Raw genomic sequence first — 12070 nt, forward strand, 5'->3', positions numbered from 1 at the left:
CTAAACTGGACTAACTTAGTGAAGCGTTTGGTACAGTATTGGACTAAGAAGCTGGATAATAACAAATTATAATATTATATTATTTAATATATAAATTATTAATATTTTATTATGATCTTATCTTTTTCTTCATTTTTTCCTACCATTTCCTCGTTAAATTGGATGAAGTTAGCACCGTCAAAAAATTCATCACCATCCCTGGACCGAGATCTTAGCTTTGAATGCTCGAATCGGTCATGGATTTGAAGAAGCCCAAACAGGCCGAGACTTCCAGGCCATTTTCCAGCCACATTCGACCACATTTTGGCCTCGATTCAGGTAAAATCGTAATCTTGTCACTCCCAACTTCAATTTGGTATATTTTGTATGAAAGTTAGTTGTGAAATGGATCTGAAAGAGAGTCGGAAAGTTAATGATTGATCTAGGTGACCGGAGATGACGATGAGTCTATTGAGAGTGGTCGTTGAGCGTGACGAGGACGAGAAAGAGAGGATAGTCTTAGCTAGTCCCATGGTTATTGGGGGGTCTCGCTAAGACCTCTTAGTGAAGGGTTTTGTCCATGCTAGTCCCCTTTAGTCTCATTAATGTTAGTCCCAGCATGGAACAAACACAGTATTGGACTAATAGTTAGTCCAGTCCGGTCCAGTCCAACTTAGTGAGGGCAAACAAACGCCCCCTTAATCTTTTACTCATTTTCTACAAAGATGACTTTACAAGTGATTAATATTATAAACAGTTTTCTAATTGTAAGCACAAAGCTCAAAGCTCCTACTCATTCTTAAGTAGCCAGGTATTGCTCGGTTTTTAGGGCAAGTTCCACCCATGAGCTCTTAACAATGGCTAAGAATCTCTACCTAATGGCCAACATCCAAAACCTCTCATGCCATAATGTCATTTAACACCTTTCTTTTGTCAAGAGAACGAAAAAAGTTCGTTATTCTTCCTATTAAGTTCAAAACTAACATGATTTGATAAAGCCACTTAGTATTACGACCTAATGATATTTCTCTTTATTTGTAAGTAAAAGATCTTAGGTTTGATTTTCGCAAAAAATGAATTTAAACTACATTATTGCCAATTCATTATAAGGTTAAACCCACCCCTTCCCCTTAGTGTAAATAATATTGTTTATTCGAAAGAAAAAAAAAATGATTCGGTCAATTGACTGCTGATGGTCTTCCGTAGAGGATTCCTATTTACCTCAGTTTGAATGATGAAATCAGAATACTTTACAAAGGATTCACATTATTTTCACTCTTACCATCTTATGCAATTTTAGTATAGATTTACACATAACTAGAACTGTTGCATCCTGTACAAGTGAAACCGCGAGCAAACGGAGTTCAAAGAAGAACTTAATGCCGCCATTCTGGAAGTGTTTCGACGTTTATTTCATTGAGCAAATCTCTACATTGCCATTGTAACTGGGAAAAGCCTATCCAAGAAAGTATACACACCCCCTCCTAACAGAAGTGCACCGCTGTTCAAACAACAAAATTCAAATATGTTGGTGAAAGTCGGACAGCGACCCCGGGTATTTGAGAAATGAGCAAATAGCTCATAAGACATCTTAGTTGCCTTGTGATGGCCCGAGAATCACCAAAGTGCTCACTGGAAGCGGGTTGAAAGTTGACAGACTTGTACAATATATACCACCTCAACAGTCGATTACTAATGATGGAGCTTAGTTCCTATAATTTGGGGGAACTCAAATGTACTAACAAGTTTTCGAAGAATTAAAAACAACAAGGAAAGGTGTTAAGTGTTACCTGATTGGGTTTATCCATGCTGAAAATTTGCGAAATGAAAGTAGGCTCTGCACAAAACATATATAGGTTTTGCTCAGGAAAAAGGAAAAATCCTTGAAGCAGAATACGATAATTATTTACTCTTAATTAATCACGACTTTGAAACAAAAAATTAAATGCATAGGTTTCCACAGAAATGATTATGATCTCATTTTGAGTTCCCATGAACGTAGTTTTTTGTCAGTTGATATGACTTCTATTATTGTGTTCTTGCATATTCTTTCTGATTTTTTTTTTCTTTTCCAGACTTCCGAACCATTCTTTGTTGTTTCTTGTGATTTAAATTCATTCAATATTCAACTCACAATTACAGATGAAATGGAAGGTTAAAGTTGCCAACATTGCTAGGCAGACTTTCCAGAGACATTCACACATAAGTCTTGAATCTTTTAGTATGAGGCCCGTCACAGGTGGGAGAACGCAATAGCAAAGAAATATACCGGAAGCATTCACTAACTGTTATGTTCTAACAGAACTTACAACATATCTAAAAGGTGCTAGACCACATACCTGCAGTGCTCCAGCAAAAGAAGCAGCAAGAAGTAAAGGAGCAACATAACCACTTGTGTATGTCAAAAGTAAGCTGCCTCCTATCACTGGATTCTGTAATAAAATTTCTCCACTTAAACTAAAAATATCCGCTATGTATGTACATAAACTGCGAAAGGCACAACTTAAGCTGGCAAAGAGTACTGAGAGCATCAACTGTTTTGAATTTGCATGCTATAATATGATATCAGGATGGATAAAAAAATTTCTTATATATGACATTCCAGAGATGATTGACTGAGACCAATAAGCAACATCGAAGGAATTTACAATGACCCTCCTACATCATCTGCCTAACTGCAACTGATCTACACCAATAAAATATGAAGTTTTACTCCAAAAATGTGATCATCCATAACATCCAGTTAACAAAGGGTTTGAGGGAGTCCAAGAGCATCAGCCGACTCTCACAAGCATTAGTGAAGAACATGTACTGAAAATCTAAAGATTCTTCTGCATCTATCTATCTCCTTTCAAGAGTAAGAGATTCTGAATATGCCAGGCTATTAACGCATGCACAAATGTAAAGCTACTGCTTTTGCTATCAGTAATCTCAAGCAAACTGAAAGCTAAAAAGAAATTCAAGACCATCAAACATTTGAGTTTACCTTAGACGTAGCAACATATCCAAGCAGAGTGGCCAGCACTGGCGTACTGCATGGCGAGGCAGCTAAAGCAAATGTAAGCCCAGCTAGATATGCTTGCACACCTAATACGTTCAAGTTGAAACTTGTAAGATCAGTTGGACAACCAGCTTTTATCTAAACCACAAAAGTCTATAACATTATGGTGGGTAGTTACTTGAAGGGAAATTAGCAGCAGCAGCCCGGGGATCAAAATTGCTAAAAAATGAGGGGAGCTGTAGTTCAATTACCTGCAACATCAACCCATATGGTGATAGCATAAGACTAAGGGATAGCATATAATCAGAAAGACTAGGCAATCAAAGTGAAAGATAATATCCAATAAACTAAGCGCATTCTAGGCAAAAATAAAAAATACAAAATGTTAGCACATGAATAAATACCTCAAGGAGATTCAGGCCCATAATAATAGCTAAACCTGAAGCAGTCAAAGGTAACCCCTGCCCTGTCTGTCCATATGCCTTTCCAGCAAATGAGGCTCCTATGCCTAAGAGTGCAAGTGTAGTTGCCAATCCTAAGGAGAACGCAATTGAATTCCCAAGAACCTGACCAATAAAGGAACATTAACCTCATGCTATAGGAATATGTGTGTGTCAGCTGTCAGAGAGAGAGAGAGCGAAAGAGAAAGAGAGAGTAACAAAGGCAATCAAAAGTAGCAAGTTATCACCTCTGCCTTGCTTTTCCCTGAGCCAAATGCTCCTGTATGATTCAAATAAATTCATATAAGCATTACGCATGATATATGCAAAAGAGTCACTGTCCATCTTAATGCAAAACGACTCCTCTCCCCCCATTTGTCTCCATATCCATGAAATAAAAGACATAAATGCTTACCTATGTAACCTAGGGTCAGAGGTAAAACGCTAAGAGTACAAGGAGAAAGGCTGGTCACAAGCCCAGCCCCAAAGATAACTGCCAAACTGCAAAGACGAACAAGCAATGGCAAACAGTGCATATTCCAAGGCAGTAAATCATCAAAAATAGAATCGTAAATGAAGACGTGAAGGTGGGACTGAACCTAGAGAAACTGAGGGCTGATAGCTGGTCTTGAACAGCTTCATTAGCATCTTGTCCAGCAGAAAATAGGAAGCCTCCAAACCATTCTCCGGGGCCTCCATCAGCCAAGGTATATACTGAAACAGCACCATCCTGACTTGGAAAAGAATTCTAGTTCCTCAGATTATATATGAGAACTATAACTAGGATACAGACTTTAAAAGTAGTTCTGGCCCAGGTACTGACAATCTAAACCATCATCATGAAACAACACAACTACAAAAACTATAAGGACTGTGCAGCAAAATGATACTGAAATTTTGAAAAGAAAAAAAAAATACTGAGAAGGTATAATGGGATCAGCAATTAAGCAAATTCTCACCAACATTTTCTCCGTGCTAGCCTTTGCCAAGTCGGCAAAGACCAAATTCGCCGCTGAAAAATGAGAAACAAAAAACCAACTCAGTTACAAGAAAGTTTATAGAGTACATCCAATCGCTTTGAATCAACTGAGAATCACAGGTAACATGGAAGATTTCCTTCGTGCCATGGCTGTTAATTAATGTAATTATCTACATGTATATTATATAAATATGCAAGTGAATCAATAAAACGTAAATGTTAAAATGAATAGCCAAACCACAAATATAAATGGAAGATTTCCATAACTTATTCGAAACTAACACACTTTCAAATTTCAACAAAAAAAACTTCCGAACCCCACAAAAAAAACCATCAGGAAACGAGTGAGCTAAAACAACAGCTAATTTCTCACAGTTCGAAGAGTATAAATAGTCACGAATTGTGAATGGTATCCAGAAGACAAAGGAAATCAAAAAGCTCCCGGCTAATTATACGTCTCTACGTTTGAAGTTAGACCTATTCTATTCATTAATCATATGAAAGTTCACTTCTTGGGGAGAAAATAAACAGAGGCAATAGAAACAGAAGTTAATCCGTGTTAAGCGAAGCTGCAAAGGACGAAGGCTTGTTACCTGCCATGGAATTTACGAAAGTCTTAATTGGGAAGCTGCTGGTGCTGCTGCTTCTATCAGTCTTTGCCAATGATGCAGAATCTTGGCAAGCATCCTGAGGTGTAGAAGTAGAAGCAGGTCCCTTCAGCATTCTGCTGGGCACCATATATTTTTTACCTTCAGCACACGAATTTGGGAGACAATAAAAATGCCACAACATGCATTAATTAGTATTTAGTAGTAAAACCCACATGAAATCTATACAAATACATACAAAAGATTCAGCGCTTGAACTTGATAATATATCCCAACATGCAAAATTATAATCACAGTTTACTCACTGTGACTGATTTTCTGGCCACCCTTGCAGCTTGAAATTGTGAAAGGATTAATTCCATAACTGCCGCAATTGTTGATAGCCAAATTCATCTGCATACAGAAATCTCAAAACACAAAAATTGAACACTGGAAGAAATGATCGGGAACCCAGAAAATTGTTCGGCTAAATTTTCAATCATTGGTGGATTTGAGCAGAGAAAATCTCAAAGCTTTTTGCTTTTACCTCAAATTTTTCGGATTTGGTTCACACAGCAGCAGTGGAAGCAAGCAAGCAAGCAATCATTGGCAGAAATATCAACACAAACTTTGGAAGAAATAACATCACCATATATGGGCTTACTAGGCTAATGGGCATCTCAAGAAACACCCGACACATTTGAGGCCCAATAGTTGTTTTCAGACGTGTATAGAGGCATGAATTATAAAAATAGTCAGACATTGGTTGTAATTACTTTTTAAGAAATCACTTTTGCTCGTAAATGCTTATGTTAGAAAGCGACCTTAGTATACACACACGTGATGTTTTTATTAAAAGCTCTAAGTGTAGGTGTGTTTTCAAAAAGCGCTTTTATGAGCTAATAGCATTTTTAGATTTTTCTGTCATAATCATAAGCTTTTTTTTGTTGCCAAAAATTATTTTTAACTATTCTAGAAGCAAATTCCAAATTGACTCACATTGTTAAACTTTGGTATTACTTTTTAGCATTAGTTAACTGAGACACACCACCATTGAGATGCTTATCCAAATGGTTAAGAACATTATCTTTATAGCTGAAATTCTAAGAAATTGTCTTTAATTCCTCTCTTCTAATACCAACTGTATTAAAGAACTCACATTTATCCCCTGTGTTGGTTTCATGTACAAGTACGCTTTTGTTGAAGATTGCTCAAACTTTTTTCTGGAAGTATAGCATGTGTTTCTTCAGTGTCGTAGAACTTGATACTTAACGGTAGTGTTTTTTCAAGAAGTTCTCCTCTTTTTTTCCCGTAGAATGGAGTCAATGATTTATTACACTATCAATTCCCCTTTGTGCACCCCATAACAATCTCAAAGGTGGATTGTTTTGTGAAAATTATGGAATGCCTCTTTAAACATTTTGATTCGTCATTTATGATATAAAGAACCCAAATTGTACATGAACTAAATAAGGAAGTTTTAACGAAAAGCCTACGGTACTATTCACTTTAACGAAAAACCACATTTTTACACTAAAAAGTCAATCCTGGTACTATTCACTTTACTTTTTATTTTGTCCTTATTGTTACAATTCAAAGTTTTCAAGCCATTTTTATTAGTTTTCCTATAAATAATCGTTCTATTATGGGCTAAACTCTATTCATAGTAAGAACATATAATTTGGAAACCTCTTCTACAGATAAGTTGTTTGTAATTAATTAATTGTAGACAGGGTTATTGAATTTGCGATCCTAATGTCTTGTCCGAATATTTCTTACAAACTGGTGTTCAGTGACATTACATGGAATTGCTTCCGAAGGGAAAGCTTCAAATTGGAACGATAAAGGCTGCTTCGTCTGATACGCCTGCTCTAGCTTAAGGTAAGTGTACAACACAATGCTGGATTGGAGACGACGAACCTGCCACAAAGTATTTATAGATGAAGATCTGGGATTAGCTCTGTAGCTCAAGAAGAATCAATTAGAACTAAGATGGTTTTCTGTTTGCTCTTCTACAAATTCATGCCAAATTCCTGCGAGGCAGAAGGGACCAGACACACGAGAGTCCGGCACGAGTCTTTTGCTTTCATGCTTGTACAAGTCAACTAGCAAAATTTCAACGTCAAGACCCGAAAACATCCATCTAATTACATTCATTGTCAATATCAATTGGGAAAGAAACTTAAAAGGAAACTGATACAGGGATCATAAAAAAGTTGAATCTTAATACTATCAATATGGGCGACCAGAATCAGTCATACAGCAACTTTGCAGATTGAGTTCTCAAGGTTTTGCTTTCATGCTTCTTAACTTTCTCAACAGCCTTCTCTGTTTTAGATATAGCTCTCACTACGGCTTTTTTCTTTCGAGCATTTTTTGATCTCTTCATTTGTCTTCCCTTTATCTTTCTGTCACAGAAATTTTCACGATTAAAAAGGTGTACGAAACAGAAAACAGATTGCTTCGGGAAAACAAAGGATTTAGAAATAAAACGAAACCAGAAAAAGGCATATTACAAAAACATAAACGAGTAACTTGAACAGACAACTTAAGACATCACAGAAAGAGTTCATAAGAAAGAACAAATAAAACATCAATCGAAGGGGAAAGAAACTACGAAGCCACCAAAATACTAAATACTTGACCCTATTTTCAAAGGACAAAACATAATCAAATCACAATCACGTGACGCATCAATGAACCCTCCCTTCCTCAATCTCTTCCCATGATTTGAACCCTATATTCCTGCACCTGTGACATGAACAGTCACAGAGCAGTATCACCTAGCGACAAAAACAAGTCTCCTCATTACCAATTCTAGCATGCTCAACTGACCCCCAAAAACATAGTAATGTGGTAAAACTGATTTTCACAGCCCCAAAACAGGAAAATAAGTAATCGTGCTAGCTTGTATGCAACAAATACTCCATAATGAGAGTAGCAGAGATACCCTCTGTTGAAGAACTTGGGACTAGAAAACCATCATAAGTTGACAGTAATGCCACTGATCACTGTCCATAATAAAACCATTCGAGCCATCTGAGCCATTTAAGGAACAATCTCGCCTAAGGACTTAACAAAACTTTCATACATACGACATTCAACCAAGACATGTTCTGATAGAATTCTGGAATTACTCGCAATATGCACATAATTGGGTAACATCTACCGTGTAAACCAAAACAATATAAATTCCAAGCTTAATTCATTAAAATTTGAAATTCTGCACCATTTTATAAAGTAAACACCGATATTCTCACACAAAAGAAGAAGACAGATAAACATGCATTGAATGCATACAGACATAAGTACATACATACACACACATATACAGGATAATGCTAGGAAGACTAAATTTTGTATACTAAATGACATGAAAGCTGACGATTAGATTATTACTTAACTATTGATTAACGTGCTTATTTTTATTGATGACACATCATTTAGTTTGCAAATTTAGTCTCCATATATATATATATATATATATATATATATTCATTTTTTAAAATTAAAACCCATTAATCTCACACATAACCATACAATAATACCATCTCAATCCTGCACAGAATCTAGCATACTTTATCAGAGTGTTAATCAATTCATTCATTCACATGGAATCATGCCTTGACTTGTGATTAAGGTTTAGGGTTTCAATTTGTGGTCTTGATTGGCAGTCTGGAATTCTTCAAAAAATTAAAAAAATTAAAATTGACTGCTTTTTTATAGTTGATACTTACAAATTGGAAGCAGCAGCACTTGGGTTATGAGCTCCAGACTCTGACGTATCCATTGCTGCACAAAGATCAAAACGATCAGAAATCCAAATTTCAAAACCATGGAATTTGAAGGAATTATAAAAAAAATGATTCCAAATTCTCGTGTGTCTTCTTCCAATTCGATACCTTGAGGCAGATCTGAGACGGGATCTTTGGCGATGTCCATTGAAGCGGCGCCGGTTTTCTTCTTCTTGTTCCTGTTCTTCGCCATGGCTAAAAATCTGAGAGAGGTTTTAGGGAATAATAAACCCTAGCTCGTTGCACGGAGAGAGAACCCGCGGAAAGGCGGGCTAATTGGACCTTTAACTACCTTATACCTTGTTGGGCCATTGGCCCATGAGGATTTTGGACATCTAGCCCATTATTTTTTTCTGGGACATCTTGCCCACACTTACGTAAAAAAGTAAAAAAAACAATCTCTCTTTTCAAAAGTTTTTTTTCTTTTTAAAAATTTGATTCAAGTAGCCCTTGTAGAAAACTACCTTTCAAAAAAGCCTTGTTCCAAAACGCTATCTTTTCCCCCTATTATCCTCCTACTCATGACACGCCCCGACCCCGATATTCCCCGAATACCAGGATAGGCACGTGCTGGCCGACACCCGAGGGTGACGAAAGCCATTTAGTAAGTGCAAATGCTGAAAATAAAGGATAAATAAGGTTTATAAATATAAAAGAATAATGAATATGCAAACAAGGACCGTGTTCAGAGCACACCACTAATCTAGAACACTAAAAGAAAATAATATAAAATTGAATGAAACAAAGAAGTGGGTCCTACACCGAGAGGACTCGAAGATGCCGATGCGGAAAGTGCCTGGACGTCGGGATTGTATGCCTCGATTCTAAGTCCTGAAGGGGGCGCAAAACAAACATGAGTGGACCAAGTTGACATATATATATAATAAAACAGTTATCAACATACTAACCCCCAGGTTTTATGAAAACACATATATAATGATAAACATAGGTTTTCCGAAACCTAGCATGTCGTGCAATGCCTCAAATCATAATTCGCATAAATAATAAACACTAGTGAATGTCCGATATAACACTTCAGGCCCCATGCCGGCTTCCCGTCTCTGAGCACACAGTCAGAGGAAAATACACTTCAGGCCCCTTGCCGGCTCCCCGTCTCTGAGCAGACAGTCAGAGGAAAACACACTCCAGGCCCTATGCCAACACCAAACCGTCGCCCGGGACGGACTGGATCTATCCCTACGTCCCGTAGCGGAAAGGACCACTAGGTAGGTATAAAACCAGTGAACATACATATATTGAAAATCAACTTCATAGTATAAAGTCATCCATCATCTATACTATAAAGAGGTGTTCTAAACATGTTCTAAATATCATATCGTCATCCATCAGATATTCTACAAGAACATGGGTTATAGGAAAAATAGTAATAATTCAAACTAGCCTCAGTAAGCATGTTATCTCGTAAAACGTTTCATAAAACATAATCATCAAATCATGCTTTTCATGTATGCATTTATACTATCAAAACATGCATTTTTAGAAGGGGTCCACTCACAGTACTTCGCCGTCGAAAAGCCACGTCATCTAGCGAAGAAGGAAACGCCATCGATAACTGCCCCTAAGCACATAAATGGCACATTTAGTCAAACACTACTCAAACGATTGAATTTGGGAAAACGGACACCGGAAACGGGTTCAGGACGTCGAAATTAGCCTAGGAGGGGTCCCGCACGAAAACCGAAAAAGTCAACCCGGAGGTCAAAGTCAACGTTGACCGTTGACCGGTCAAAATCAACGCTGACCGTTGACGGGTCAACGGGTCAGGTCCGGGTCAACGGGTCAGGGCCACGGGTTTGGGCTTTAGGGTTTGGGTTAGGGTAAATGGGTTTAGGTTTAGGTGAATTGGGTTTGGGTATTGGGTTTGGACTTGGGTTGGATCCGGGTTGGGCCTAAAGGGTTTGGGTTAGGATAATTGGGTTTGGGTCTTAGGTGGGTTGGGTTTGGGCTTTAACCTCACGGCCCAATGGCCCAAATTAAAAAGGGTTTTGGGCTTGGTTCACACGGCCCTAAGGCCTAATTAAAAAGGGGATATGGGTTTGGGCTGCAACCAAGGCCCTAAGGCCTTTGGGTTTGGTGGTCGCCGGATTCCAAGGAGGGGGAAAGCCGGATTTCGGCCGGAGAATTCCCAAGCTCCGTTGGAGCTCAAAACTCAACCAAAACATGTCATTCAATATACCAAATTGAAGCCCCGAAGGTAAGGAATCGAAATATACCCTTGGTTCCCGTCATTGTGGCCTGAGTTGGCCGGAAAACAGCCTGGAAGCCACGGGTGTCCGCCGGAAACTGGGTAAGATTCAAATGAGCATAACTTCTTCAATACTCAATGAAATTAGGTGAAACAAAAAGGAAAGTTGTAGTACTCAGCGAGACGAAGAGATTGATACCTCGCACGCCGGCCAACTCGCCGTGGTTTGGCCGGAAATCGCCTCGAAAGGGGCGGTGCTCGCCGGAAAACTGAGAAATGTCTCCCGAGGTGGTTTCTTCGTGGTTTGACGTCCCAAAACACATCCACGGGGTTAGAAAAGAGTTATAGGCGTGGGCATGGGTGTGTGTGTGTGTGTGTGTGTGTGGGTGTGTTCTTGTCGGACCGAGAGGGGGGGGGGGAAGGAGAGAGCATGGAGGAAGAAAGAGAGAAGAGAGAAGAGACTTTTCAAAAAAAAAAAAGAAAAGGGAAAGGGAAAAACCGGGGAACAAAAACAGGGGGTGGGCCCCTTGGGCTCACCAATTAAGGCTCAAAAACAATTTTTAAAAGAAAGGTATCCCCAAACTTAGTGAAAATACAAAAATACCCATTTTCTTACGTAAATTTCGGGACGGGTTGTTACAATCTACCCCCCTTAAAAGAATTTCGTCCCGAAATTTAAAATCACAACTTAAACCGAAATACTCGAAAATAGGAAGAAGAATATATGTATAATGAAAATTCAAGTCAGAGTGGGTGCATCAAAGAGAAAATGTCACACCGTCGCGAGCGGTTTGCCAAATCCTCTATCATGCCTCCAAGCTCTTACTTTCTTCCCCATCAGTGTAAAAGTAGAAACATACTTTAATAAGATATAAGGTTGAAAACATACATAGACGTAAGTTAAAAAAAATAAGTACGCAAAATACTATAGCGTCAAAATAGTCAAAATAGATATGTACTAACATATAGGTCGAAAACTCGCGTTTAACTTAAAACTGAAAATGGAAATACTTCCCCCAAAACATTTGTAACGTCAAAAACAAATAATTAAAGAAAAGGAAGTTAAAATACTTACTGAAAATCA

General features: G+C 38.1%; 2 protein-coding genes across 4 annotated transcripts; both read right to left on the reverse strand.

Moving 5' to 3' along the window:
* Positions 1–1161: 1161 nt before the first annotated feature.
* On the reverse strand, positions 1162–5679 carry LOC103934430 (cytochrome c-type biogenesis ccda-like chloroplastic protein). Of its 3 annotated transcripts, none has more exons than XM_009344172.3 (13): positions 5534–5679; positions 5313–5400; positions 4993–5148; positions 4380–4432; positions 4020–4150; positions 3836–3921; positions 3669–3700; positions 3385–3546; positions 3159–3231; positions 2966–3066; positions 2319–2411; positions 1770–1816; positions 1162–1480 (listed from the first exon to the last, which is right to left on the reverse strand). In XM_009344172.3, the coding sequence occupies exons 2-13, from the start codon at positions 5398–5400 to the stop codon at positions 1408–1410; spliced, it is 1095 nt and encodes a 364-aa protein (XP_009342447.1). In that variant the 5' UTR covers positions 5534–5679; the 3' UTR covers positions 1162–1407. The 3 variants fall into 3 exon arrangements, with proteins under 3 accessions (XP_009342447.1, XP_048420141.1, XP_048420140.1); XM_048564184.1 differs by having other exon boundaries at positions 4993–5123; positions 5534–5575; XM_048564183.1 differs by lacking the exon at positions 1162–1480 and adding an exon at positions 1532–1691.
* Positions 5680–6940: 1261 nt separating this feature from the next.
* On the reverse strand, positions 6941–9049 carry LOC103934431. The gene is made up of 3 exons (XM_009344173.3): positions 8889–9049; positions 8724–8778; positions 6941–7394 (listed from the first exon to the last, which is right to left on the reverse strand). Exons 1-3 carry the CDS (start codon positions 8971–8973, stop codon positions 7238–7240), a joined length of 297 nt encoding a protein of 98 aa, XP_009342448.2. The 5' UTR covers positions 8974–9049; the 3' UTR covers positions 6941–7237.
* Positions 9050–12070: the final 3021 nt, after the last annotated feature.

The sequence above is a fragment of a genome, unplaced genomic scaffold (assembly GCF_019419815.1).
Source record: "Pyrus x bretschneideri cultivar Hongxiangsu unplaced genomic scaffold, Pyrus_bretschneideri_v1 Contig38, whole genome shotgun sequence".
Classification (NCBI taxonomy): Eukaryota; Viridiplantae; Streptophyta; class Magnoliopsida; order Rosales; family Rosaceae; genus Pyrus; species Pyrus x bretschneideri.

Excerpts from the sequence above, each read along its gene's own strand:
- LOC103934430 (XM_009344172.3), bottom strand. The coding sequence starts at position 5,400 with ATGAATTTGGCTATCAACAATTGCGGCAGTTATGGAATTAATCCTTTC. Across the intron at positions 4,151-4,379 it reads CTAGCACGGAGAAAATGTTG|GATGGTGCTGTTTCAGTATA; the intron begins GTGAGAATTTGC and ends TTTCCAAGTCAG. Across the intron at positions 1,817-2,318 it reads CTTTTGCTGGAGCACTGCAG|AGCCTACTTTCATTTCGCAA; the intron begins GTATGTGGTCTA and ends TGTTTTGTGCAG.
- LOC103934431 (XM_009344173.3), bottom strand. The coding sequence starts at position 8,973 with ATGGCGAAGAACAGGAACAAGAAGAAGAAAACCGGCGCCGCTTCAATG. Across the intron at positions 8,779-8,888 it reads CGTCTCAGATCTGCCTCAAG|CAATGGATACGTCAGAGTCT; the intron begins GTATCGAATTGG and ends ATCTTTGTGCAG. Across the intron at positions 7,395-8,723 it reads AGTGCTGCTGCTTCCAATTT|AAAGATAAAGGGAAGACAAA; the intron begins GTAAGTATCAAC and ends TTTCTGTGACAG.